The sequence below is a fragment of the Cetorhinus maximus genome, chromosome 26, assembly GCF_964194155.1.
Source record: "Cetorhinus maximus chromosome 26, sCetMax3.hap1.1, whole genome shotgun sequence".
NCBI lineage: Eukaryota > Metazoa > Chordata > Chondrichthyes > Lamniformes > Cetorhinidae > Cetorhinus > Cetorhinus maximus.
In genome coordinates, this window is record NC_135904.1 from 27874978 (window position 1) to 27902333 (window position 27356).

The following is a 27356-nucleotide window of genomic DNA, read 5'->3' on the forward strand; positions in this document are numbered from 1 at the left end:
CCCTCCAGCCATAACATGGTGCAGCAGGTTAAGTAGGGGCAGTGTGGGACTTCTGCCCCTCACTAGGGAGGAAGACCCACCCTCAGGAGCTACCAGCCAATCCGCTTTGCAAAGGGCAACCCCTTGAAGATAGTACTCCCCCTATCCCTCCCGCCCTTTGAAATTTTTCTTTTAAAAGCGGCCTGCCCACTCCAGCCTGACTGCCCACCCCATCTTATGTCATGGGCTGCATATCATCGGGATCAACTGGCTTATTAACAAGTCCAATTAACCCTTGATTATCTATTTAAATATAGTGGGAGGGCTGCCCATTTCGGCGCCTGCCCATCCCCCATATGATGGGGGTGAGTGGAAAGGTAGTGGCTGGGGAGGTGCCCTATTTAATGTTGCCCACCCCACCCCACCCCCTGCCGAAAACAAGCCCGGCGGGGGCACATCAAATACAGCCCTATTTTTCTTAACTTTACAAGTTAGTTCTTCTACACTGTGATTGCTCATTTGCTTTTTCATTTCAGCATCCTCCAATGGTGGGTTCATTCATTCATGCGTGCTCTGTCAGAAGGCAGGTCTTTGGCCCTTTGTCCGCTGATGCTTCATCCTGAGCTGCTTTTTTCTTGGCAGCTTCTTTCTTTCTTGTCAGTGGTAGCTTGCCATTGCCTTCCACCCTCAGGGCAGAATGAGGAGGCAGGTACCAAGTCTACCCCTGCCGGAACAGGAATCAAGCCCACACTGTTGGCATTACTCTGAACCTCATGCTGGTCATCTAGCCACATAAACTAACCAGCCCCCTATATTATTGGTACATGGAAATAGCCATGGGGAGGGAAGAGGGTTTACTGTTTCAGCGATGGTTGGAACAGGTTTATGCTCCGATCTTCTGTCCCATGTTTGTCCAAGTTAGAGGCCTTGGATAGGCTTCATGGAAGAAGGTCGAACTGCTCAGCACGTATCACCTACATATCGGTGCTGGGATGGGAGGGGCAAATATATAGACAATCCCCCACCATCAAAAGAAAAAGCCACATCAGTATGTCCACTATAGGGTGGGGGCAGGGCAGACATTGGGGAATCGCAATCCCTGGGGTGAAGCCCAGCAAGCAGGAAGGAGGATCTGAGATGAACCCTGACCCCAGCTGTCTGTTCTGGTAGATGTAAGAGATCCCATAGAAGAAGAGCTGCAGCGGAGTCATCCCAGTGTCCCGGCCAATGCTTATCCTTCAACCATATCCAATAAAACAGATTCACTGGTCATTGCTGCATTGCCGTTTCTCTCTCCACAGGTACAGCCAGACCTACTGAGTTTTCCAGCATTTTCTGTTTTTATTTCCAATTTCCAGCATCCGCAGTATTTTGCTTTTATCTTAGTGTTACAGGTGGCCATTTGTGCAGGAGGTTTTCGCACGTTGGTTTGGTCCTTGTTCAATGATTATTAAATATTACCCCAGTTTACACTCAAAGTCTTGCTCTGGAGTAAATGAACTATGTGATTCTTCACATTAGGCATTCGAGTTACAAACGCTCTTCACGGCTTAGAAAATTCACCAGCGTCAGGACCATTCCCCGACTCTACCCCTGCCCATGTCAACGGTCCACCTGCCTGTGTGATCTTACAGGAGGAAGCCAACGGGCAGGGAGGGCCAATCGGAGGGCACAACAGGAGGGTCACCCAGTGACCCCACTGGGAGAGGTGAGCACTGCTAAGGAAGAGGGACACCTAGGGATTGCCTCAAAACGGAGGCCTGCACAAAGGGGTCTAGCGGGAGTAATAAAAAAAAACAAGCTACAGAACTGTGTTTGTCCTCAGTGTGGAGCAGTAACCCCACCCCTCGGCAGGGATGCGCCTGGCCGCGATTTTGATCGGCCCTTTGTGCCTTGCGTTTTCCTGATACAGTATTGCCATTTGCAGCAGCCTCTGATGACCCTCCGACCTCCCGCTGAGTGGTTGCCTCCAAAGCGTTTCTGGGTGCTTCTGTGGGGGGGCCCAGACGATGGTGGGAAACTTGCCTCGCTCTCAGGAAATGGCCATTCTGAGGCCTTAATTACCTTGATAGCCTGACCGCCTCGGTTGTGTGGGTTGTTGATTCCAGCGGCAGTCCACCCTAGAGTTAGGACCGTGTTGGGGAGCCATCCCAAAATGGTTTCCCCCGACAACCACGTCTCCGAGGGGCTGGGAAAATTCCAACAAGTCTCGCCTTTTCGACCCTATTTTCCTCTGCTTTGTGCTACGGGTTGTGACATTGATTTTACCTCACTGTGGACCCCAGCCCAAGAGTGTGAATCAAAATCTTCCAATTTATCATCAGGCAGAAGTAGGTTGCCAGAATGATATTATTGTCACCACACTCCCACTTTCCTTCTGAGTTTCTGCAGCTGGTTTCATTGGCCCAACACCTGCACATGTCGTGAACAGTGCAGATTTAACCCTTAAACCCATCAGCATCTTGAGCGACCCATAGTTGGATGCAAGTGTTAGCAGAGGGCTGCTACTGGCTGGCGTTCAAATGTATTAATAGAAAAAAACAAAGGCCACATAATGAAAATGAATGGAACTGATAGGAGGCAAGAGTTGCACATTCCTGAGTCCTGATCAGCACATTCACTAACACGAAAGCTTTTCTAAGAGCTCTACATGATAAACAGTGCTTGATTTAAGACTGCGGTATCCTGAAATAGCTGGATTCTATCAAGATTGAATAGGCTAGGGCTCTTTTCTCGAGAAAAGAGAGACTGGGGGTGGTGGGGGTGGGGTTGACCTGATTGAGGTCTTTAAAATTATGCTCGAGAGGGCTGATTTTAGAAGATGTTTCCACCTGTGGGAGAAACCAATACCAGGGGCCATAAATATGAGATAGTTACTAATAAATCCAATAGGAAATTCAGGAGAAACCTCTCCATTCCGAAAGTGGTGAGAATGTGGAACTCGCTACCAGGATGAGCTACGCCAAATAGAATGGATGCATTTAAGGGGGGAAGTTAAATGAATAGGAGGGAGAATGGAACAGAATGATATGCTGATAGGTTTAGATGAAAAGTATGGAGTATAAACACTGGCAGAGACCAGCTGGGTTGAATGCCTTGTTCCTGTGCTCTACACTCTATGCAAATCAATGCAATATAGCACCTGGAGATAATGCACTGTTACTGGAAAAATTAGCCTTTTTATTTTAATCACAGGCATCAGATTTTGGGGCCAAGAAATTATAACTCCTCAAAATATTTTCATTGAATACGAAGATACAAATTACAGACACATATTGTACTTATTTTCTGTGTTTTAACTTGCCTTTCCTCAGAAAAGCTACTCAGGCATCTTGCCAACCCTTTCACCTCCCCCACCAACAATCCCATCAAGAATGTCCACTCCTTCTAGTTACGAGGTTATTAAGAGTTTGCTGCAGTGACGGGTTCTAGTAACGCACATTGTTTTCTGCAGTCACATGGCTGACCTCTGTTCTTGGCTCCAGGGCTCTGATTTTACGCTCTGTAAGAACTGTGGGCCAGAGTGGAGGTCGGTGAGATCACTCAAACAACATGTCATAGAAACCAACACTGCTGCAAAACAGACTTAAAAGGGGCAGTCATCACGGGAAAATGTCTGAAATACTTTTTTCCCTTCATCCACCCAACCAATTTGCTTTCAGATACACAAATGCAGGCATTGATGTGCTTGAAGGCACATAAGTGGCAACAATTAGGTTACGGCATTGATGCTACTAAAGGTTTGCCTGGCTCTTCTCACTCACTGAAGTGGCAATGAAACTCCATTAACATTGAATTCTTAACTCCATTAACTCTCAGAATTTTTTAAGGCAGAGGTGGATAGATTCTTGGTAAGCAAGGGCGTGATAGGTTATCGGGGGTAGGTGGGATGCAGGTTTCAGGTTACTATCAGATCAGCCACGATCTTAGTAGCAGGCTTGAAGGGCTGAATGGCCTACTCCTGCTCCTTGCTCGTATGTTCATAACATTGATCAGTCAAGGAGGACAATCTTTTTAGTGTTCAGTTTCTTAGAGTCCTTCGATTTGGGTTCAGTTATGGGACAAACTTGGGGTGGGAGGACCAGGAACGTCTTTGCAACCGCTCCATCTCTGTCATGGAGGCTCCATTTAGTTCCTGTCGCACTCCCGGCCAAGTTAGCGAGAGCAGCCCTGAGGAATATTCTGACCTCTCTCAATGCAGTTAAGGTCAGCGTAACTGCAGGTTGTCTTTTTTAATTGCAATTTATTGCAACAGGAGGAAGAGATGACCTTTCTGTGATCAAATCACGTTAGTGCCATTCTATGACCCAATAAGTTGAGAGGGACTATGGACAAACCTGAGAAGTTCAATAAATAAACAATTAAAATCATGTGACGAGAAAGACACTGAAAAAGCAAAGTAATGAACTCTGTTTTGTAAATAACTTCACAGTGTGAATACTCATGAGCAATCAGGGCCTTGAGTTTTCAGATGGTTTTAACAGTCCCTTACCGTAACTTTATGGTGAGGGGTGATAGAATTCCCAGAGAATTGGCGTTAATGGTCATTTTTATCCATTTATGCCTTTACTCCGGGGTTCCATCGATCTTCCTCTTGAGAATGCCCACACCATAGGAATTCCAGGTATAGATCTAGATGGATATTTAATCCTGATTCAATTTCAAAAGACATACATATGTTGTTATATCATTAAGGGGCCAACTTCAGTTCAGCTGCCGTCCATTGAACAAGAGAAATGCTCCCTCCATTCAAAAATCATAATATTATTTAGGTTTACAAGGGTACTTGATTTGTTGTTATGGTTATATCGTTGTTGCGATTTTCTAATTTTTGTGCTTTAGAAATAACTTTTAGTAGCAATTGAATTTAAATAGTGATAAATAGAAACACTTGGTTGAGAAACTAGTAAACAGACCCAGGGTAATTACAGGTCAAAGGGCAATCTGTGTTTATTTAATAAGGTCAGGGTTAGAAGTGAAAAACTGAAACGATGGATGACCCATCTCTGAGCTTTTAGTAGAGACAGGAGGGCTACAGTTAATTTAGTAAGGGACATAGATTATTCATTTAGCTCAAGGTCAAAGAAGCTAACAGCACCTTTGTAAGCCAGTGAGTTGGTTGTTGGAGCGAACAAGTCTGGAAAGAGGGCCATAACTGCATTAGAGATATAAATTATTTATCTAGTTACCAGAATCAAAGGGTTGTTTTGAAGGCAAAATATAATTGATTCATTTTTCTGTTTGGGAGCATCCTAAGTGTGCCATATTGCTATGTAGATAGGCTATGGAGGGGAGCTACCCTTTTGTGTTTGTTTTTTTCTGTGTGTTTTATTTCCACAGAAAACAAGCAGTTCAGCTTTGGAACAGGCAGAGTGAGAGAGATATATATGACAGGCGCTGTAAAGCAGCCTGTGTCTGTCTAAAGCCAAGACAAGATGCGTAGAGGCTATTAAGAACCAGGGGTGTTCCTAATTTTTAAATCACTTACCACATATGCAGTGAGGCCCAAGCTTGAGCTGAGAAGACCACAGCCATGAGGTTTTGAAGAAAAGTTGGAGGGTCGCTTAGCTAAAGGTTAATGGAAGGATCCCCATGAAATTTTGTACCTTGGAGAATAGCTGAAACACTGAGGAGAAACCCAAGTGAATTCCAGAGAGCTGTGGCATACTTGGTTTGATTCCAAAAGGAGGAGTGGATGAGCTCCCGAGATCTCAATGTATAAGAGAGCTCTTGGTGGAATTAAGAAGTGAAAGGGGTACTGGAATTATACTCTAAGTCTTAACAAACTATAACAAATTAGTAGTGCTTGCTTTGTTTAATTTTGTTTTTATATACAGTGAAGTTTGTTTTTGTTTAAAAATGTGAAATTTTCTGGCATAATTTCTTTCAGTTGATCACTGGGTGTTCAAATTTCTCTTTAATCGTTAATGGTCTTTACAGAGATTCTGACAGTGCCCACTGTGGCTCAATTGGTAGCCTTCTTGCCTCTGAGTCACAAGATTCCAGGCTCAAGACCCACTCCAGGGCTCAAGCACCAAATTCAAGTCTGACTACCCCAGTGTGGTAGTGAAGGAGTGCTGCACTGTTGGAGGTACAGTCTTTCCGACGAGATGTTAAAGATAGGCCCCATCTGCCTGTTTTGGTGAGTGTAAAAGATCCCATGGAGGAAGGAGAAGAACAGGGGAGGTGTCCTGGCCAATAGTTATCCCTTAATCAACATCACAAAAAAAAACTATCTGATCATTATCACATTGTTGTTTGTGGGGGCTTGCTGTGTCCAAAATGGCTGCCGCATTTCTACATTACAACTGTGACTACACTTCAAAAGTACTTCATTGCACTCTGGTGTATTGGGTGATCATGAAAAGCACTTAATAAATACAAGATTTTTATTAGGTGTGCCATTTTAAGAGGGGGAGACTTATGCTTTTGGTTGACGACAATGGCCCATTATTAGTTATGTTAGAGAAGGCACATTTCTTCCAGAAATTCTAGAAAATGAGAGTCTCATTAATAACTCACCATGTCGTTCTGGTTGACAACCTTCCCTCTAGCCACCTGAATGTAGCTCCAGGCAAAAAGCATCAAGAGGGCGAGTGGAAGCATATAGATCTCAAATATCCAGACAATTACCAAATACAACTGAAAAGAAAGAGAAATACTATATTAATGAAAAGCTAAAGAACAAAAAAATAAACACCATCCTAGATACCTGGGAAGAGGGAGGACAGATTTACATTTTCAACTATCTGCAAAGGTCGTCTTTTTAAAGTTCTCTTCAAGACAGCAGCCATGCTGCGAGGTGCAGTGTCTGTGAAGCAGCGACTCACATGCACTTCCTTCAATTTAGTCGACTGGATTCGCTGCTCCCACTGCAGTCCCCTCTATACTGGGGAGACTAAGGGCAGACTGAGTGACCAATTTGAGGAACGCCTTTGCTCAGTCCGCAAGCAGGACCCCGGCCTTCCTGTCGTTTACCATTTCAATTCACCATCTTGCTCTGATGCTCACATTTCTGTCCTCGGCCTGCTCCAGTGTTCCAGTGAAGCCCAATGCAAACTGGAAGAGCAGCACCTCATTTTCCGATTAAGTGCTTTATAGCCTTCTGGGCTTAACATCAAGTTCAATAACTTCAGACCACGAACTTTGTCCTCTATCTCTATTTTAATTTTTTTCCACCCCTGTCGTTCCTCCCCCCACCCCACCCCCAGCTCCAAAGTACCAATCTGTATCTTGTTCTCATGTTTTGCTTTCAGAAAGTGTTGACCCTTGTTCTGCTATTTATTCATTCTGCTATCTTGCTTTCAGACAGGGCTGACCTTTATGCTGCTATTAACACCTGCTTTTGTCTTTAATACTATCATCACCGCGCTCTTTATCTTATGTCCATGACGTAGAAACATAGAAACTAGGAGCAGGAGTAGGCCATTCGGCCCTTCAAGCCTGCTCCGCCATTCAGTATGATCATGGCTGATCATCCAACTCAATAGCCTGCTCCCGCTTTCTCCCTATACCCTTTGATCCCTTTCACCCCAAGGGCTATATCAAACTCCTTCTTGAAAACATACAATGTTTTGGTCTCAACTACTTTCTGTGGTAACGAATTCCACAGGCTCACCACTCTCTGGGTGAAGAAATTTCTCCTCATCTCAGTCCTAAATGGTATACCCCATATCCTCAGACTGTGACCCCCGGTTCTGTACTCCCCCACCATCGGGAACATCCTACCTGCATCTACCCTGTCTAGTCCTGTTAGAATTTTATAGGTTTCTATGAGATCCCCCCCCTCATTCTTCTGAACTACACCGAATATAATCCTAATCGACATCTTTGTCATTTAATCGCTCTTGACCTCCAACCCTATCTCTGACCTTCTATTTTGCTCCACCACCCTCTTTTCAATAACACAAAATCTAACACATTTCTACCTCTCTTCAGCGCTGAAGAAGTCATATGGACTCTAAACTTCAATTCTGTTTTTCTCTTTCTCCACAGATGCTGCCAGACCTGCTGAGTATTTCCAGCATCTTCTGTTTTTATGGCAGTGTCTGTCGTTCTGCTGTTGTACATAGTTTAAAAGGAAGCAGTCTTGTATTCTAGAAAATCCCCCCTCCCACTGTTTACATTGTGGGGCAGAATCCTGAGAACAGCTGTTGACACAGAAACAACGCCAAGTACGGGGCAATGGTTCGAAAGTTGTGAATGTGACTTGTACGTTCTGGCAGTGGGCATTCCCTGATGGGGTGTCCTTCGTAGACAGTGATAGCCCATCATGATTTGAGTTATATTATTTGACAAGGACTGTGTTATGTAACATGTGCTTTCAGGGGCAATCTAAAATAAACTGAGCGGTATGCGCTATTCGAATATGTAGAAGGCAAGGGATAAATAAAGTAGTAACTTCAGATCTTAATAACCTTAAAAAAAAACAATGGAATACAAATAACCCTCAAAACAACATCTGGTAACTGATGGTTGTTTCTTCACTCACCATTGCTGTTCTTGCTTTCAGCCACCTAGGCTCTAAGCTCTGGAATTCCCTCCCTAACCCTCTTCACCTCTCTCTCTTCCTTTGAGACGCTCCTTAAAACCAACCTCTTTGACCAAGTTTTTGGTTATTTGTGCTAATACCTCATGTTGTTTGGCGGCGATTATGCCCCTGTGAGGTGCCTTGGGTCATTTTACTACATTAAGGGTGCTATATGAATGCGAGTTGTTGTTATTGTTGGGAAGGAGAAACTTTGGTAAAAGATTGGGCCGCCCTACTCCCGCCCGACTGCCCACATTAAATGTTTTATGGCACGGGGAGAATATTATCAGGATCAATTGGCTTGAGGACGAGCCTAAGTGACACTTGGTTACTTATTTGAAGATGGTGGGAGAGCTGGTGATTTGGACGGCCGCCCACCGCCCCCATAAAATGGGGGTGAGCTCGGGGATGGGCGGGAAGGTGGTTTGTGTGCACCCGCCCTATTTTATGTGCCCCCCCCTGCCCAAAACATGCCCCCTAAATGCAGCCCGCGTTGTCGCAGTTTGTCATCTTGCTCAAACACAAGAATGCCAAGTTTCAACGATCACAACAATTTATACTGAGACTGCAGTATAAACTGTCTGAAATTTGGAATTCTTGCGTTTGTCCTGATCAGTACAAGCTGAAAAGCTTCAACAAAATGTCTCTCCTTTAGGCAACATTTAATTCTGTGCCACGAAAGCGACTGAGAGCAACTTCCAGTTCGGAGCCTGGTACTCCGAAAGTAAATGTGACCTCCCGTAGTTTGTCCTTACGGCAGTTTCCATTTCATTCCATGCCAGCCCAGTGTATCCACAGGAAACGCCAGGAGAATCATGAAAGGTATTCAATTCAAAATTGAAGTGAAACTTGCACTTCACCATCCAGATCGACGGCATTGACAGAAACTGCAAACCATTAGTTCCAACTGTTTGCCTTCAAAGAAAGAAAAACTTCCGGCGGTAAATACTTTGTGTCGAGACTTCCCAACTTGCAATAAAACATGCTGTGGTTTGCTATGTTTTCAATCATTTGGATGAGCCATTAACCCGAGGCCCCGTCTGACCTCTCTTTTGACAAATAGCATGGGAGCTCCCCTCCTAGTTTTGGCCAATGTTTACCCCTCAACCAACAGCACTAAAAAAAGACCATCTGGTCATTATTTCTTTTTGTGGGAGCTTGCTGTGCACAAGTTGGCTACTGCATTTCCCACTCTACAACTGTGCCTACACTTCAAAAGTACTTCGTTGGCTGCAAAGTGTTTTGCAGTGGAAAAAGCACGCCAGGTTTCCTATTAATAAAAGTTTGGGGGAAATACCAGGCTGAGGAGTCTGCATGGACTCCTTGTGAGGTCTGTGGTGGGACATGAGCATTCCTGCTCCTCCTGGCCCACATGGAGTTCAAAGGCAAAGTTTTAAAACTTAGCTCTGGTCAGTCAACTCCTCCCGTCCTGTTGCTGCACAGCAGTCAGAGCAGGATACTCCCTGCACAGACCTTTAAACTGTGTCACGGCACCAATGATGTCATCAGACCGCAGCTTTTCAATCTTAAGTAGGTCCCTGCCTACTGAGTCATGGCAAATATCATGGCAGCATTACTGGACTAATAATCCAGAGGCCCCAACTAATGCCCCAGAGACTTGAGTTCTAATCCCATCAAGACAGCTGGAGGAACTTGAATTCAATTAATTAATAAAATCTAGGGTATGCTAACCCCATTAGTAATGATTCCGAAACTAGTGAGTTGTCATAGAAACCCATCCTGTTCACTAATGTCCTTTAGGCAGGGGTTCCCAAACCGTGGGTCGTGGGGCGGGCAATTGGGGTCACAGCTGGAATCGGCTCTGAGGCCCCATGACAAGTGCTCGCACAATTTCTTTATCTTGCCCTGGTTCGGAAGGTGTGCCCTAAGGGGATGAGCTTCAAGGGCCCATCACTGCCTCCATCAGAGCCTGCATAATGGTTGGCGAAAGAAACATTGCACCATCCCCACCTCACCCCCCACCCCTACTCTCACAATGCTACCTCACCACCCCTACTCTCACAACGCTACCCCTCCTCGCTCTCATACCCTTACCGCCCCCAGCCTCCACTCTTACTCTGAGAGCACAACCATTTTTAAGCATCAAACTGGGGTCACAGTGGGAAGAGGTTTGAGAAGCATTGCCTATTAGGGAAGGAAATCTGCTGTCCTTACCCGGTCTGGCCTACGTGTAACTCCAGACCCACAACAAAGTGGTTGACTCTCAACTGCTCTCTGAAATGGCCTAGCAAGCTACTCAGTTGTGGGTGGCTCACCATCACCTGCTGAAGGGCAACTAAGGAGGGGCAATAAATGCCGGAATTGCCAGTGATGCTCACGTCCCAAGAACAGATGAAAAAAAAAGGTGGCCAGAAAAGGCGGGAGCGAGAGGCAGGATTTTCAATTTCCTGCCTGACCTGGGATAGCTGGTTTAAAACCTGGGCCCCAATGACAAAATGAAAAATTATATTTCTGTTTGAAACCAAACTGAAGGTGAGAACAGCTTTAAAGATTTTTTTAAAAAATATTTCACCCCTGAGATGGTTAGGATCAATGGAGAAGGCAAAGCAACTGCACCAATCCAACTGGATGCCATTCCATTTGTTTTCACATCTAACTCCTAAAATATCCAACGCCTTGAACTACACTCGACACCCCATCAGGACAAAAATCTGTAAAATTAGGTTTCATATTTCATTTTCCAATAAAAATTAAATACTCACGGGCTTAAACACACATCTGGTAACTGCATTTTTTTCCTGTTTTAATACTTGCCCTTCCTCAAAATGTTTTAAACTGCACAGCATATCTGATAATTATTTTATGAAACTATTCATAGGTCACACTTGCAGCATAGAAAAGATGTAACTAATAACTTGTTTAGAGCAGTCAATGGCCCATATATTATGGCTAAAGGCTCAGTAATAAAAACACTTATTAAGTGTAACAATTGTACTGTAAGTTCATGCAAAAATAATCGCCTTAAAATAAAGTGTAAAAATCCAATAACCTTCTACCAGGGGAATAATTTAACAGACCCAGCGCAGGCCAAGTAAAATGCAAATGCCTTCTAAGTCACTGCAAATACATTTAGAAACCTGCAGTCATACAGCTTGAAAAACTAACCAATTTAAAGGAAAGGGACATACTTAGGTAATTTGGACTAAACTAGGGCAGGCGCAGGAGAGATAGGCCCATATTAGATAATTGTAGACTATGGTTTAAGTGAGTAAAATAATTGATGGAGACTTTACCTGGTGCTGTGCCTTTCACAGAATAATACAGCACAGGAGGTGGCCATTTGGCTCATTGTTCCAGCTCTTTGAAAAAGCTTCCAATTAGCCCCACTCTCCCTGCTCTTATCCCAAGGCCTTGCAATATTTTTCCTTTTCCTACCGAATTTAATCTTTATATTGTTCGGCAGTGTTTTGTTCACGGTTCTTCCTGCCCTGAGGGCATTAACTCACTTGGGCGTTGTCCAATGGATGCCCCTGCCCTTGGTTAACTTAAGTCGAGTGGCCAACCATCACCCGTGATCCATTTATTCCTCTGCAGTGAATGGCAACTAGCCAGCTACTTGAGGCACAGGAGAGATCGCAGCGAAGCCCGGTCCCGTCCGCAGCGCACACGCATGGGCTTGAGGTTTCTAGCAACGCTGCCATTGGATATGAATCAGAGTGGGAGCGATCCTTGAATTTTCCTGTCCCTGAACCAGGGAGTATCTTCCGCGAAACGTGACAATTGTGACAATTCGGTGCCACTGCCAAGATCAGTTAACACAGCACAGATCATGCATCGCACGCCGAGGGCAACCTCAATGTAGCGTGAGGGTTTGGTGAGCTGAGGGAAACTTAAATATCTTTCTAAAAATCTAATATTGCTTGTACTTAACATTTAACTGCAAGTACTGTTTAAATTCTAAGTCTCATCCAGGGGCCTAAGCAGGGAGATAGAAGCTATCCATTAGCAGCAGCTGAAGTAAATAATTAAGGAAACCAGCTTGAACTGGTCTTGCTGTACCCGGGCTCAGCTAATCCCTTTGTTTGGAAAATATAACTTCAGAGATTCTCAGAGCGACCAGCACTGAGTGCCATTTCAACGGAGCATGAGAGTTTGGTGAGCTGAGGGAGTTTGGTGGAGAAGGGAGGGAGACTTGCTTTTTCTAACTTTTTCACCCTGTAGGAACTGGTTCTTGCTCTACTGAAAGGGAAGAAACTAACTGTGAGTGTCTGGTAAGTGATCAAAGTCTATTCCATTCTTAAGGTTTAAGATGGTACAAGAATTTGTGATAAGATTAATAAATATGTAAAATAAAGTAACTAATTGAATCAAGTAATTAAGTAATTAATTAAAGCACGTAAGTATGGCAGGGCAGGTGATGAGTCACGGCTGCAGCATGTGGGATCCTGCTGCAGCTCCTGAATACCAGTGTTATCCAGGACAAGCACTTCTGCAGTAAGTGTCAATGGCTGGAGGAGCTTCAGCTCAGTGTCATTGAGCTGGAAGCTAAGCTGCGGACACTGCGACACATCAGGCGCGAGTTACCTGGATGCTTTGTGCCAGGAGGTCGTCACACCCCTTAGTAGAGTCTTATGATCTGGAAGGTGGTCAGAGGGGTGTGACTGCAGCTGAGGCAGGTAAGGGGAGCCAGAGGGCAGGAGCGCAGAAGTGTCAGTCTCTGCAATTGTCCAACAGGTTTGAGGCTCTTTCAGCTGGTTTGGATGAGAGTAGGGGCTGCAGAGTGGGTGAGCTGACTGACCATGGCACTGTGGTACACGAAGTCATTCAAGTGGGAGGGGCTCAAAGGACTGTAGTAGTAGTAGGGAACAGCATAGTAAGGGGGATTGACACTGCTTTCTGTAGCAAGGAGCAAGAGTCCAGGAGGCTACGTTACCTGCCCAGTGCCATGGTTCAGGACATTTCCTCAGGGCTGGAGAGGAACTTGCAGTGGGATGGGAAGGGTCTAGTGGCCATGGTCCATATAGGTACCAACGACATAGGGAAGATAGGGAAGGAGGTTTTGCCTAGTCAGTATGAGGAGCTTGGCACCAAATTAAGAAGCAGAACTTCAAAGGTAATAATTTCTGTATTATTACCTGAGCCACATTCAAATTGGCATAGGAAATATAAGATTAAAGAAATGAATGTTTGGTCAAAGACTGGTGTGGCAGAAGGGGGTTCCAGTTTATGAGGCACTGGCACCGGCATTGGGGAAAGTGGGATCTGTACCATTGGGACGGTGTACACCTGAACCACGTTGTGGCTGGTGTCCTCACCAGCTGCATAACTGAGGAAGTAGAGAGGGTTTTAAACTGAATAGTGGGGGCAAAGGATCGAATTTGGGAAAATGTGGTAAACCAAAGAGTAGAGACAAGGCACGAGAGAAAGGTACTAATATGGGAAATGATAAGCAGACCATGACAGGAAGGGATGGAAAGTACAAATTTAAGAGTAAATCAGCAGATAAGTCTAGATGCTACAAAAATAATTAAAGGACAAAACTAAAGGCCCTGAACTGAAACACAGGTAGCATTCGAAACAAAACAGGTGAACTGATAGCGCAAATAGAAATAAATAAGTACGGTTTGATAGCCATTACAGAGACATGGCTACAGGATGACATAGATTGAGACCTGAACATTGAAGAGTACGTGAAATTTAGGAAGGACAGGAAGTTAGGAAAAGATGAGAGGTGGTTCTGTTAATTAATGATGGTGTTAACACATTAGAGAGGGATGACCTAAGTTCAGGAAACCAGGATATAGAAGTGGTTTTGGCTAAGATGAGAAATGATAAAGGCAAGAAATCACCTGTGGGAGTGGTGTACAGGCGCCCTAATTGTAACTACACAGTAGGACAGAGTGTAAAGAAGAGATAATGGGAGCTTGTCAGAAAGCTATGGTGATAATCATGGGAGATTTTAATCTACATATAGACAGGAAAAATCAGATGGGCAAAGGTAGCGTAGATGAGGAGTTCATAAAGTGTTTCCGGGATAGTTTCTCAGAACAGCACGTTCTGGAGCAAACCAGAGAGCAGGCTATACTAGACCTGATACTGTGCCACGAGATAGGATTAATTGATAACCTCATAGTGAAAGCACCCCTAGGTAGCAGCGATCATAATATGATTGCATTTCACATTCATTTTGAGGAAGAGATGAGTGTGTCCAAGACTAGTATTTTAAACTTAAATAAGGAAAATTATGAGAGCATGAAAGTGGAACTAGCTAAAGTGAACTAGCAAATGAGGTTAAGGGATAAGTCAAGAGAGGTTCGGTGGCAAAGATTTAAAGGGATATTTCAGAATACACAGAATACGTACATTCCAATGAGAAAGAAAAATTCCAAGGGGAGGGCCCACCATCCGTGGTTAACTAAAAAAGTTAAAGACAGTATCAAACTTAAAGAAGGAGCTTATAATTGTGCAAAGACGGGTGACAGGTCAGATGATTGTAAAGAATACAAAGAACAGCAAAGAACGACAAAAAGATTAAGAGAGAATTAGAGAAAGTTAGAGTGCGAGAGAAAACTAGCTAGCAATATAAAGACGGATAGTAAGAGTTTCTATAGACACTTAAATAAGAAAAAAGTTAACAAAGTGAGCGTTGGTCCCATAGATAGTGCATCTGGGGAATTGATAATGGAAAGTAGGGAAATGGCGGATGAATTAAACAGGTATTTTGTTTTGGTCTTCACTATAGACGACACAAGTAACATCCCAGAAATAGATGTAAATCAGGAAATGGAAGGGAGGGAGGAACTTGGGATAATTACAATCACCAGGGTAGTGGCATTGAGCAAATTGTTGGGGCTGCGGGCTGACAAATCCCCGGGTCCAGATGGACTTCTCTCTAAGGTCTTGAAAGAAGTGAGTCATGAGATAGTTGATGTACTGGTTTTAATTCTCCAAAATTCCCTAGATTCGGGGAAGGCTCCATTAGATTGGAAAATAGCAAATGTAACTCCTTTATTCAAAAAGGGAGACAGAAAGTAGGAAACTATAGGCCAGTTAGCTTAACATCTGTCATAGAGAAAATGTTAGAAGCTATTATTAAAGATGTTATAAGAGGGCACTTAGAAAAATTCAAGGTAATTAGGCAGAGGCAACATGGTTTTGTGAAAGGGCAATCATGTTTAACCAATTTATTGGAGTGCTTTGAAGGAGTCACATGTGCTGTAGACAAAGGGGAACCGGTAGCTGTACTGTACTTAGATTTCCAGAAGGCATTTGATAAGGTGCCACATCAAAGGTTCTTGTGAAAAATAAAAGCTCATGGTGTAGGTAACATATTGGCATGGATAGAAAATTGGCTAGCTAACAGGAAGCGGAGAGTTGGCATAAATGGGTCTTTTTCTGGTTGGCAGGATGTAACGAGTGGTGTTCCACAGGGATCAGTGCTGGGGCCTCAATTTTTTACAATTTATATAAATTACTTGGATGAAGGGACCAAAGGAATGGTTGCTAAATTTGCTGAAGACGCAAAGATAGGTAGGAAAGTAAATTGTGAAGAGGACATAGGAGACTACAAAGGGACATAGATAGGTTAAGTGAGTAGGCAAAGATCTGGCAGATGGAGTATAATGTGGGCAAATGAGAAATTGTCCATTTTGGCAGGAAGAATAATAAAGCTAATTATCTAAATGGTGAGAGATTGCAGAGCTCAGAGTTTCAGAGAGATCTGGGTGTCCTAGTGCATGAATCACAAAAGGCTAGTATGCAGGTACAGCAAGTAATTAGGAAAGCTAATAATTTATTGTGAGGGGAATTGATTACAAAAGTAGGGAGGCTATGATTCAGTTATGTAGGGAACTGGCGGGACCACATCTGGAGTATAGTCTCCTTATTTAAGGGAAGATGTAAATGTGTTAGAAGCATTTCAGAGATGGTTTACTAGACTAATACCAGGAATGGTGGGTTGTCTTATGAGGAAAGGTTGGACAGGTTAGGCTTGTATCCACTGGAGTTTAGAAGAGTAAGAGTTGGCTTGATTGAAACCTTTAAGATCCTGAGGGGTCTTGACAGGGTGGATGTGGAGAGAATGTTTCTCCTTGTGAGAGAATCTAGAACTAAGGGTCGCTGTCACTGCTTAAAAATAAGGGCTCGCTTATTTAAGACAGAGATGAGGAGAAATTTTCTCTCTGAAAGCGTTAGGAGTCTTTGGAACTCTCTTCCTCCAAAGGCGGTGGGAGCAGAGTCTTGAATATTTTTAAGGCAGAGCTAGATAGATTCTTGATTAACACGGTGGGGGTGAAAGGTTATCGGAGGTAGGCAAGAATGTGGGGTTGAGGTTACATTCAAATCAGCCATGATCTGATTGAAAGACGGAGCAGACTCGAGGGCCGAGTGGCCTACTCCTGTTCCTAATTCGTTTGTTTATACGTAAACGCGGGAGCTTCCTGCTCAGTCATAAAGCAATCTGTGGGATTGTCAGTCGCTCTTCTACATATATAGCCGGGGGGAGATGGCGGGTGTAGTAGTAATGTCACTGGCCCAGTAATGCAGAAGACCAGGCTAATGCTTTGGGGAAAGCAGGTTCAAATCCCACCATGGCAGCTGGAGGAATTTAAATTTAGTTAATAAATATGGAATATAAAGCTAGTCTCAGTAATGGTGACATAAAACTATTGTTGATTGTCATAAAAACCCATCTGGTTTACTGATGTCCTTTTTGGGAGGAAATTACCACCCTTACCTAGTCTGGCCTAGATTTAACTCCAGACCCACAGCAATGACTCTTAACTGCCCTATGAAATGGTCCAGTAAGCCACTCAGCTCAAGGGTAATTAGGGATAGGCAACAAATGCTGGCCTTATTAGTGACACCCAAATCCCATGAAGAATAAATGAAAAAAAAAGGTAAATAATCTTGAATACCAGTGGCTATTGGGTGGCACTCTCACACCTGAGTTAGAGGCTGTGAGTCCCACTCTGGAGACCTGAATAGGCCTGGATTTTCACAACGACAGACAGAAAATGGCGGATGAGCCTGGGATGACTCTGTGCAGGAGGGGCTCATCGCCAGACGTGTCCATGTGCAAAACAGATTCACATAGGGTCCTCCAATCTTACACTTGCCATCAGTCAGTCCCTGGTGAGCAACTTCCAACTAAAGAACTTTTACAATGACGCCACAACTACCCAGGTGAACACCCATCCCTGACAAAGGAAAGAAGAAGCATCTTTGAGTGTGACTCAGTCACATTAAAATGGCTACAACCCTTACCATCACAATCATGGGCCTCAGCATATTGCAAACACACATCGTAATAAGCTCTTTACAACCTTAAACACCAGTGCCCGTAAATTAGGTGCCCAAAGCTGCCACCCTGTGCCCAAAGCTGCCACCCTGTGCATACTCAATCCATGTCCACAATGCTGAGAGTGACATTATGTCTTAAGACTTCACACCCAATACATGCTGATATGATTGTATTTGCCAACATACATGCAGATAAGACATATTGCGCTGGATAAACCCACAACTCTGCAACAACAGCTCTTTAAGTGAACTTGGGCACCATCCATCTGGCCAATGGTCTAATGTCTGCCATGGGCACCAGCAACATTCCTGGCATCCACACGCCTTGGCTTCCCTCACAAAGCACATCCTCTGCCACCTGGAATGCAAATGCTGCCAACGTAGTGAGGCAGCAGAACAATATTCCTTGGAGCATACTTGGCATCTTGACCTGCGATGCTAACACCTCAGCCAATGCGTGACACTGCCATGCTGTTGAACGCCTTGCACCCAGCACGCTTGCTTGAGATGCACCTGCTGATCTGCATCTGTTTGTGCAATCTGATCATTGAGCCTCCTTCAAAGTTAAGCATGGATGGGCAACGAAAGATGCAAGGAGCATCTCAGTGCTTGAGCCTTTGAACACTGGATTATTATGTGATAGACCAGAGAAGGAAGAAGCCTTCCAATGCCTCACAAATCTGGCCACACCGTTGTTCCTCATAACTTCAATGAAAGGTGGACTTCAGCATGATGCCTTCATTATCACTGGTAAGGATGCCCTTTATAACATTAACATTCTTTCTGTGTTCTGCAGTGCACACACACTGAGTCGTCTACGAGTGTACGTACGTATATTCAAAAAGTGCTCAGATGTGACATTTACAATGTGAAAAGGGAAACCATGGTGAACCCAATAGTTCTTTAGGCGAGACGACACCCCACGCTCAAGCACACTCCTCCGAAGTATTGCCTTGGAGGAGGTGGAATATGCTGCTCACTTCTTGTTGTATATGGCAATGAGGAGTATGATGGCCAGCCACGTTGTGCAGGCACCTTTAGACTTTGACCTCTGCTTGGGCAGCCGTGACCTCTGCGTGGGCAGCCGTGGCCACTGGCACCTGTGGGGTAGACAAGAGCTTTGGCAGAAGGGCTGGGGAGGTAGAAGATGCTGAGGGTAACTTTACCCTTCTCAGTGACCTTCACAGCCCTGGGTTGGCCTTCAGATGGGGTTGGTGCACTTGGCCACTGCTGCGCAGCAGTTGTCCATTTTAGCAGCGGCTATGCCAACAGTGCAACTGTCCCGTTAGAGGTGTGCAGCTCCTCATGTATTCCACAGATGTCAGCGCTCATACTCTGAGCAGACTGATCCAGGCTACTGAGGGACACTTGCACCGTTTCCTGGCTGAGGCACTGCTCTTGCATTCAGCCTTGCCTCTCCATGAGATTGGCCAATCTCTCATGGTCGGAGCTCATGTGACTGAGCCCCCGGGACAATTTGGATCTCATGATGGTAATGGCCTCCTCCACTCGCAGTCCTAGAGCTCCCAGAGGCTCAGGGGACTCTGCCAGATGTCCACTCATCGGCTGCTGATTGTCCAAACCCTGTGGCTCAACAGGTGACTCTTGAGGCTCCACGTTCCTGCCCACTGCAGCATCATCGTGACTTTCCCCCACTCCTCCGAGGAGGGCTCTGACACCACCTGTCACCTCTGTTGAGGTGTCTTTCACCCTGTGCCACTGACTCTACATGCGCACTATATCCCCCCGATGTGCTGGTATCTGAGTTAGCCAGTGTGAGCTAGTCAGGCTGACGCTGCCTCCTCGGACATCTCTTCCTCCTCTTGATGCCCGAGGGGTGATCTGGCCCCGGGGAGGGGGGAGGGGTGGGTGGGTGTCAAGTGAGCAGAACTAGGACTTGTGTGAGACACTAAATGAGTTATTTAGGGAGAGCCCTTCACATTATGAAAGCACGCTCTGATGCACGCCACTGCCATAACCATGCCCACATGCCCTTATGACGCAACCCCCACCCTTCAATTTCCTCTCATGCCAATGTCCCTTTGTGCTCAGTGAACTGACAGCATGACCTCCATCATTACCACCATGTTCCAAGGTGCATTTGCCATCGCCTTTATCATCTGCTGCCAGCGATTCACCATCACCAACAGATAGCTGCTCAGTCACCCTGACAAACTCCATGACCATCTGTTCGACCAGGCTGACCCACTCCCAGTCCAGGCCATCTCCATGGCATTCCTCCCCCTCTTCGACTACAACTGCAACATGATTTTAAGTTAGCCTGGTATATAGTGCAGGGAGGGATATTTCTCTTCACTGTGTTTGTGCATCACAGTGCTCATTCACATCTGTTCTGGGTGCACCTGCTTGAGCAGCTTACACAAACAAGCCACAATGCTATAGCAGAGGTATGTACCAGGTCTCTCACATTAGCTGCAGCATTCAGATATGACCCCTCACTTGAACTTCTGTGGGCATGAGTCAAGCTAGTCACCTTGCCAGGAAGCAGCAGATTGCTGAACCTTTTCCAGCACTGAATCCATGATCTCTCATGGTCTCCTGTTGCGCTCACCGAAGCCCAAATTTGAATCCAGGCCTTCTTTGTGGTGGCTTCATTATGGATTATGCCAGCCAGCAGGGTACAGGGCTGCTCTCCTCTTCTGGGCCTCTTCATACTTGCAGGTCTTGGTCTGAGAAGCATCGGGCAGCTGGACCCATCGCTTCCCCAGTGTCTCCTCTGTGCGACAGTCTAACAATACAAATGTAAGGCGCAAAAGGCCATGAGCCATTCAGCTTACAATGCTCTCGTTCACCTTGGTGTGCTTACACGCACTACCCATTTTCACCATACCATCAACGAGTACTGTAAAGGTCGGAGGAGAAAATTTCTCGACACAAATGCATGCTGCCATGGATGTTGTGGCTGTGACTCCAAGATAGCATGTTGTGCTCCGCGGGCGCTGACAGCCTTATTGCATTACTCCCTCTTAGTCACAGTGTTATGCCATGACTGTGTGCAAATGTGAGGAACCTGGTCAAGGGTTAACCGTGTGGGTGCATCCTGATATCTGATTAGCAAGAAGACAAGTGGATGAACTAACGACCCTGGCACTGTTCATCATTCATCCCCTGAGGTCTGGTAGCTAGTGAATTACTGCAGGATATCTTTACCAGGTAGTGGTGTAAAGACGACGCCATCTCTATGGCTGTGTCTTGTCAATCCGTTCCAGGGTTTGTGCTTCAGTACAGTATATTGTGAATGGGCAGCAACAATGACGATATTCCCTAGGGAAAGCACCTGATAGGGTCAGCCTAACAGTGGGACAACGTTTAGAGTTCCCACTCACCTGATAAGGCAATGATGCCTCCTCCGAAGCACACGGACTTCACCCCATGATGCCTTACCTCTCAAAGGAACCTTTCTGAAAGCCCCCTTTTTAAATGCACCCAAGTCACCCAACCCCCGCTGGAGCCTCTGACCCTACATTACTTCTGGTGTCACCTGCCCCTACTCCGATTAGAGCCCACACCCCTGGACTGAAAATCTGACACTTGGGTCCACATTTATAGAAGTCGGGCTTTGCAGAGCCAGGAATTCTCCTGACTCTGCACACCGATGTGAGGATGAAAATCTAGGCCATAATCTAGGCTGACACTCCAGTGCGGTATTGAGGAAGTGCAGCATTGCTGGAGGTGTTGTCATTCGAATGAGACGTTGAACCGAGGCCTGTACCTAACCTCTCAGGTGGACATAAAAGATCCTTGTGGACCTATTTCTAAGAAAAGCAAGGGAGTCCTCCTTGGTGTTCTGGCCAATACTAAACCCTCAACCAACATCATTAAATGAAAACAGATCATCTGGTTCTTGCTGTTTGTGGGATCTTGCTGTGTTGGTTGCCACATTTCCTACAATATAGCAGAAGCTACACATAGCTGTAATTTTAACTTAACTGACCGGGCTGGAAACTAAATGTGTCACATTACACAGGCCGAGGTAGACAAATGGGATTTGGAATGGAAACCAGAAAGGGAAGCTCTTTTTTTTTCCTTCATGAGATGCGGGCATCACTGGCAAGGCTGACAATTGTTGCCCATCCCTAACTGCCCTTGAACTGAACGGTTTGCTAGGCCATTTCAGAGGGCAGTTAAGAGTCAACCACACTGTGGGCCTGAAGTCACACGTAGGCCAGGAGTCACATGTAGGCCAGGCCTGCTAAGGACGGCAGATTTCCTTCCCTAAAGGGCATTAATGAACCGGATGGATTTTTATGACAATGATGATCATTTCATGGTCACCATTACTGATGCTATCTTTCAATTCCAGATTTTATCAAAATTTCACCAACTGCCATGGTGGGATTTGAACCCACGTCCTCAGTATAGCCTGGGCCTCTGGGCTGACCAGTGACATTACCAATCCGCCACCATCTCCCCTCTTCCTCTTTTTGTAAAAGGTATAATCCACACTTGGAGGTTATTGGTGGCACTTTCCAACTCATTGGAGCAGATATAATTATGCAACGTAATTCAGATCACAAAAAGAGTGAACCCAAAGGGAACTCAAAATTCCATCAGGATATCAACGCTTAGCACTTTTAGTTTGTTTTGCTTTGCAAAAGGGCAAGAATGGTCCTTTAAGTAAAACAAGTATTGAGTCAAAGAACTCAGAAGAAGCACTGACAGAGTTTGGCAGCAGAAATGTGGTGTTAACCAGCAAGAAACAGGTCAAAACATGAGAAACGTCAACAGACAAAAGGATGGAGTGCTGATAGCCCAGAGGTATACAAAGGGCCAAGGAATGCATTCAAAGGTTGGTTCATGATCTGGGGACTCCGCAACCGAGCTTTTTCAGGTCTTTTTTTTTAGACTGAGTTTCAGTTTTGTTGAGATGTTGTAACCTGAGTGAATTATGTAAAAGAATGCTGTCTCTACCATAACCTGAGGCTGGAATATTCAGGCACGAATATAAAATTGACCTAAATATGATCCTTAATTTTAGGCATAGACCTGTATTAATGAAATGTTCCACTGTATTCAGATTAAGAGCAACAAAGGTGAGCAATGTCACATGCATCACACCGAGTTAAGTTTGGGGCACCTGATTAAAATACTAATTTAAACATTGTTCTTTGCTTTTGAATAGACGGTGGCTATTAGAGAATAGGAAAAGCAAAGGAATTTCTTTCTTTGATTTGTCTTTATTCTTGATATGGTCAGCATGGTCCTAGTTTTAGACTGTCAAAGCGAGTGAAATGGGCAGGAAAAGAGAGCTGAAATTTAACACTGAGATGCTGAAGTGATGCATTTCATGATGGGGAATGCAGAGAGGAAATATAAATGAACTCGTACAATTTTAAAGGGGGGTGCGAAAAGAGAGAGACCTGGGGTTTCACATACACAAATTCTGAAGGACAAGTTGATAAGGCTTTATTTGGTATAGAGGGCAAAAGTTATATAAAGCACCACTGAGGTGTGGAAATATATGGTGTCTGATTCTGGGTACCACAATTCAGGAAGGGTTTCCAGGTCCTCAAGTGGGTGCAAAGGAGATCGACCAGAAGGAATGAAGCACTTCAGTTATATGACTAGACTAGAAATGCTGGGATTGTTCTCTTTTGGGCAGAGTAGGTTAAGGGGACTTTGATTATTAGGGTTCAAAGTTATGAGGGGGTTTGCTACTGACAAGAAAGTCAGTGAGTAACCAGAAGACAACAATGTAAGATTATTGATAAGACAACCAGAGGGGTGATGAGAAGAAATTATTTTATGCAGCAAGTCACCAAGACAGGTTCAATAATAAATTTCAAAAGGAATTTGATAAATACTTGAAAAGGAGAATTTTGAAGGGTCATGGGGAAAGAGCAGGGAGGGTAGGCCTAAGTGAAGGCTCTTTCAAAGAGCTGGTCCAGGCATGATGGGTCCAATGACCTCCTTTTGTTATGCAATCAGATCAATATCTAAATAAAGGATCAACGAAAGTAAAGAGAGAGGTGGGGTCTGATTTTTACCTATGGTGCTCATGGACTGGACTGTGAACAACCAGCTCTAGGCCTGAGCCATTTTTCCTGTGGGCCTCCGTCGGACGTGATAGGTGAGCGGTTTGCATTTTATGATTGCTGGAAGACAGCTCACGGAGCAGTGGGTCAGTGGCAGACACAACACAGTGTCGTCATTAACCTCACCCCATAGAACACCAGACATCTCCCAGTCATTACAACAACTTGCATTTACATACCACCTTTAAAATAGGTGAACAGCCCCCAAAGTGCTTCAAAGCAGCATTAAATAACATTTGACACCAAGTCACATAAAGAGATATGAGAACAAGTGGCCATGAGCTTGGTCAAAGAGGCAGCTTTTCAGGAACATCTTACAGTTGGGGAGAGAGACAGAGAGAGAGAGAGGTTCAGGGAGGGAATTCCAGAGATTAGAGCCAAGTCAGCTGAAAGCCTGGCCATTAGATTGTCTCACCAATATACCTACCAACCAGTCATTCATGTAAATTTACCAGCCAGTGGAGTATAACTCGCCATTGTTCCAAGCCCATGTTCACAAGGTTCATAGCTCACAATCCTGAGAATGAGAGATCTTTTCCTCGTTTCACCCAACACATGGCAAACAGCCCAGTGGCATTGTGTGCACAGGCCACAATATTACTGTGCCAAATGGTAAAAAGCGATTTGACAAAAAAAGATCCATGTGAATTAAAATACCACAACTGGAATTTCCGACAGGAAAACCTTTTCTATTGGGGAGAAATTTGGCACAGAATTAAACAAGCAAAATGAGGTAATAGTGGCCACTGAGGGTAATATATACGAGAAATACAAACAGCTGGAAAAAGTACCAGAAAACCCAATCGTGGACACTACGTTCCAGATGTGTCACGGACAAAACTGGAACACTGATATTTAAACAAGACAATGCTAAGCTATGAATAAACCCAACTGACTGGGTTGACGAAGCACTGGAGTGACCCAGCTCTGAATGCTTTTCATGCATTCCAGGCAGACAGAAAGGGAGAAGTTCAAATTCAAAATGTTAAATTCCTTTTGTCCGTCAGATCAACAGTTCACACATCTTGAGATACAATTAAGCGGAAGGTCCTTGCTCAGGTGAAACTCTGATATCTTTCGGAGCATTTAAAAGGTAGTCTTGTCCCTCATTAAGCCATAAAAATCAATCCAAAATATTGTGTCTTTCTGTCTTACAACCTTACGTTATGGCTACTAATTCAGGATTCTCACTGATCAGCTGCTATTATATTCTACTTAGAATTAATTTTCTTGATGTAATCATCACCGAGAATGCTTTCCCTCAAGTGAAGAAGCAATGTTGTCATCACTGTCAATTTTGAACACATTCTAGGAACACCAGAGAAGAGGTAATGTTCTTCAAGCCAGCCAGAGAACATACAGTTCGTTTGTCTGAGCTGCATTTCAGGGCTGATAGGGAATGATATTAAACTATGACCACCCACTCAGTGACAGTCTCATAAAACTTGGCACTTATTTCTTTCCTGGTCTCGGATGTCAGTAGCACTAGCAAGGCCCTGCTTCTTGCCCACCCCCACTTGTGTGAAAAAGGTGGTATTGTGTGCCTCCTTAGCAGATTATATAACTGAATGATGTGCTGCACCACTGCAGAGGGCATTAAGAACCAACCGCATACAATGGGCTAGAGTGACATGAAGGCCAGAGCACGTGGGAATGGTAGGAACCCTTTCCAATAGTCACGTTCATAAAGAAATCTGATAGATTCCAAGATGATTTCTTTTCTGATGCAAATACACAAATTGCCAGATTTATTAAATTCAATTTAACAGTGTAATATGATAGGATTCGAGTTGCTAGTTCAGCACCATATTATTACCCTATTGTCTCCAAAATTGACCCTTGTTTACTAGGAATTAAGTTAATCTGAAACTTGTTTTACTTAGAACCTTCAACCGCTAATGCAAGGGCATTATGGGGTTAATTTTTGACTTCAATGGAGCATAAAATCAAGCAGGTGCAAAATCAGACTCTGGGTCTATACTCGATGGAGTTTAGAAGATTGAGGGGGGATCTGATTGAAACTTACAGAATACTGAAAGGCCTGGATAGAGTGGACGTGGGGAAGATGTTTCCATTAGTAGGAGAGACTAGGACCCGAGGGCACAGCCTCAGAGTAAAGGGAAGACCTTTTAGAACAGAGATGAGGAGAAACTTCTTTAGCCAGAGAGTGGTGAATCTATGGAATTCATTGCCACAGAAGGCTGTGGAAGCCAGGCCATTGAGTGTATTTAAGACTGAGACAGATAGGTTCTTGATTGGTAAGGGGATCAATGGTTACGGGGAGAAGGCGGGAGAATGGGGTTGAGAAACTTATCAGCCATGATTGAATGGCAGAGCAGACTCGATGGGTCGAATGGCCTAATTTCTGCTCCTATGTCATATGGTCTTATGGTCTTACCCGATCCCACCAGCCTGATGGGTGGGTAAAGTTGAAATCAACCCCTATATTTCTACCTAACAGGCTGAGCACTAGATTTCAATCTAATTGCCTGAGATATATGTAAACTATAGTGGTATGTTAATAGTTCACTCAGGGAGTCTAAGTTGCTGTGGCAACGTGCATTTTCACATGCATGTTGTAGTCTGGAGTTATGGATAGTGATAGGGGCTGCCACTTTCTTTCCATGACATGGCTGACCAGGAATCTCTCTCGCTCTTACCACCTGCCATTAGTCTGTTTTGGAAGGATTTGCAGGTTGATACTCAGCCATGTATTATGATTGCATCTTTCTCGGCCTGGGATAGGATTTGAATCCAGAGCTTCTAGTTCAGGGGCAAGGACACTACCCATTGTGCCACAAGACCTCCAAACATAGTATGTATAGTACATGTAGTAAATATGTTATTCTCTTTTACAGGTAAACAGACTAACTCTCAATATTACAATATTACAGTAATTATCATATTCTTTCATGTACTTGGACAAAGGTGGAGACTTTAAAAGTAGGTGTGTTTACAAAGAGTTATCAATATTCATCGAATCACAGGCTCTGATATTAGCTTGGAAACAGGGATAGAGCAGTAGGGCTTTGCAGTCGGGATACCTGGAAAGATGGAAACCAGGTAAGCTGGGTCCAACAAGTAAGTGGAAAGAACCTTAAATGCTGGATCCCGCAGCTCTTGCCTCCCTTTAGCTGGTTGCCCGGAAGGTTCAACTTAAAATGTTTGTTAAATCTGAGGCACATCGCCTCATTAAGATATCTAAATGAGCGACTCGCCTCCTGGGAGGATGTTGGTTGCCTGCCCTCCGTCCCACTTCTGCTAAAACCGTTTCTGAAGGTTCAAATACTCCGCATAGAATCTTACCCCACAGAAAGGAAGCCATTCGGCCTATCGTGCCAGTGCCTGCCCTTTGAAAGAGCTTTTCAATTAATTCCACTCCCTTTCTCTTTCCCCATTGCCTTCTAAATGTCCCCTTGTCAACTATTTATCCAATTCGCTTTTGAGAGTTACTACCGAATCTGCGTTCAGCACCCTTTCAGGCAAGTGCGTTCCAGATCGTAACTCCTGGCTGCGTAAAAAATAAAAAA

The 27356-nt window shown here is 44.5% G+C and overlaps 1 protein-coding gene across 1 annotated transcript in view; it reads right to left on the bottom strand.

Moving 5' to 3' along the window:
* Window positions 1-27356, bottom strand: part of LOC144668399 (multiple C2 and transmembrane domain-containing protein 2-like) — a 474049-nt gene that overhangs the window by 78316 nt on the left and 368377 nt on the right. Inside the window, exon 18 of the mRNA XM_078530407.1 lies at window positions 6502-6621. Within this exon, the coding sequence (XP_078386533.1) occupies window positions 6502-6621 (120 nt within the window). The remainder of the gene's footprint in view (window positions 1-6501; window positions 6622-27356) is intronic.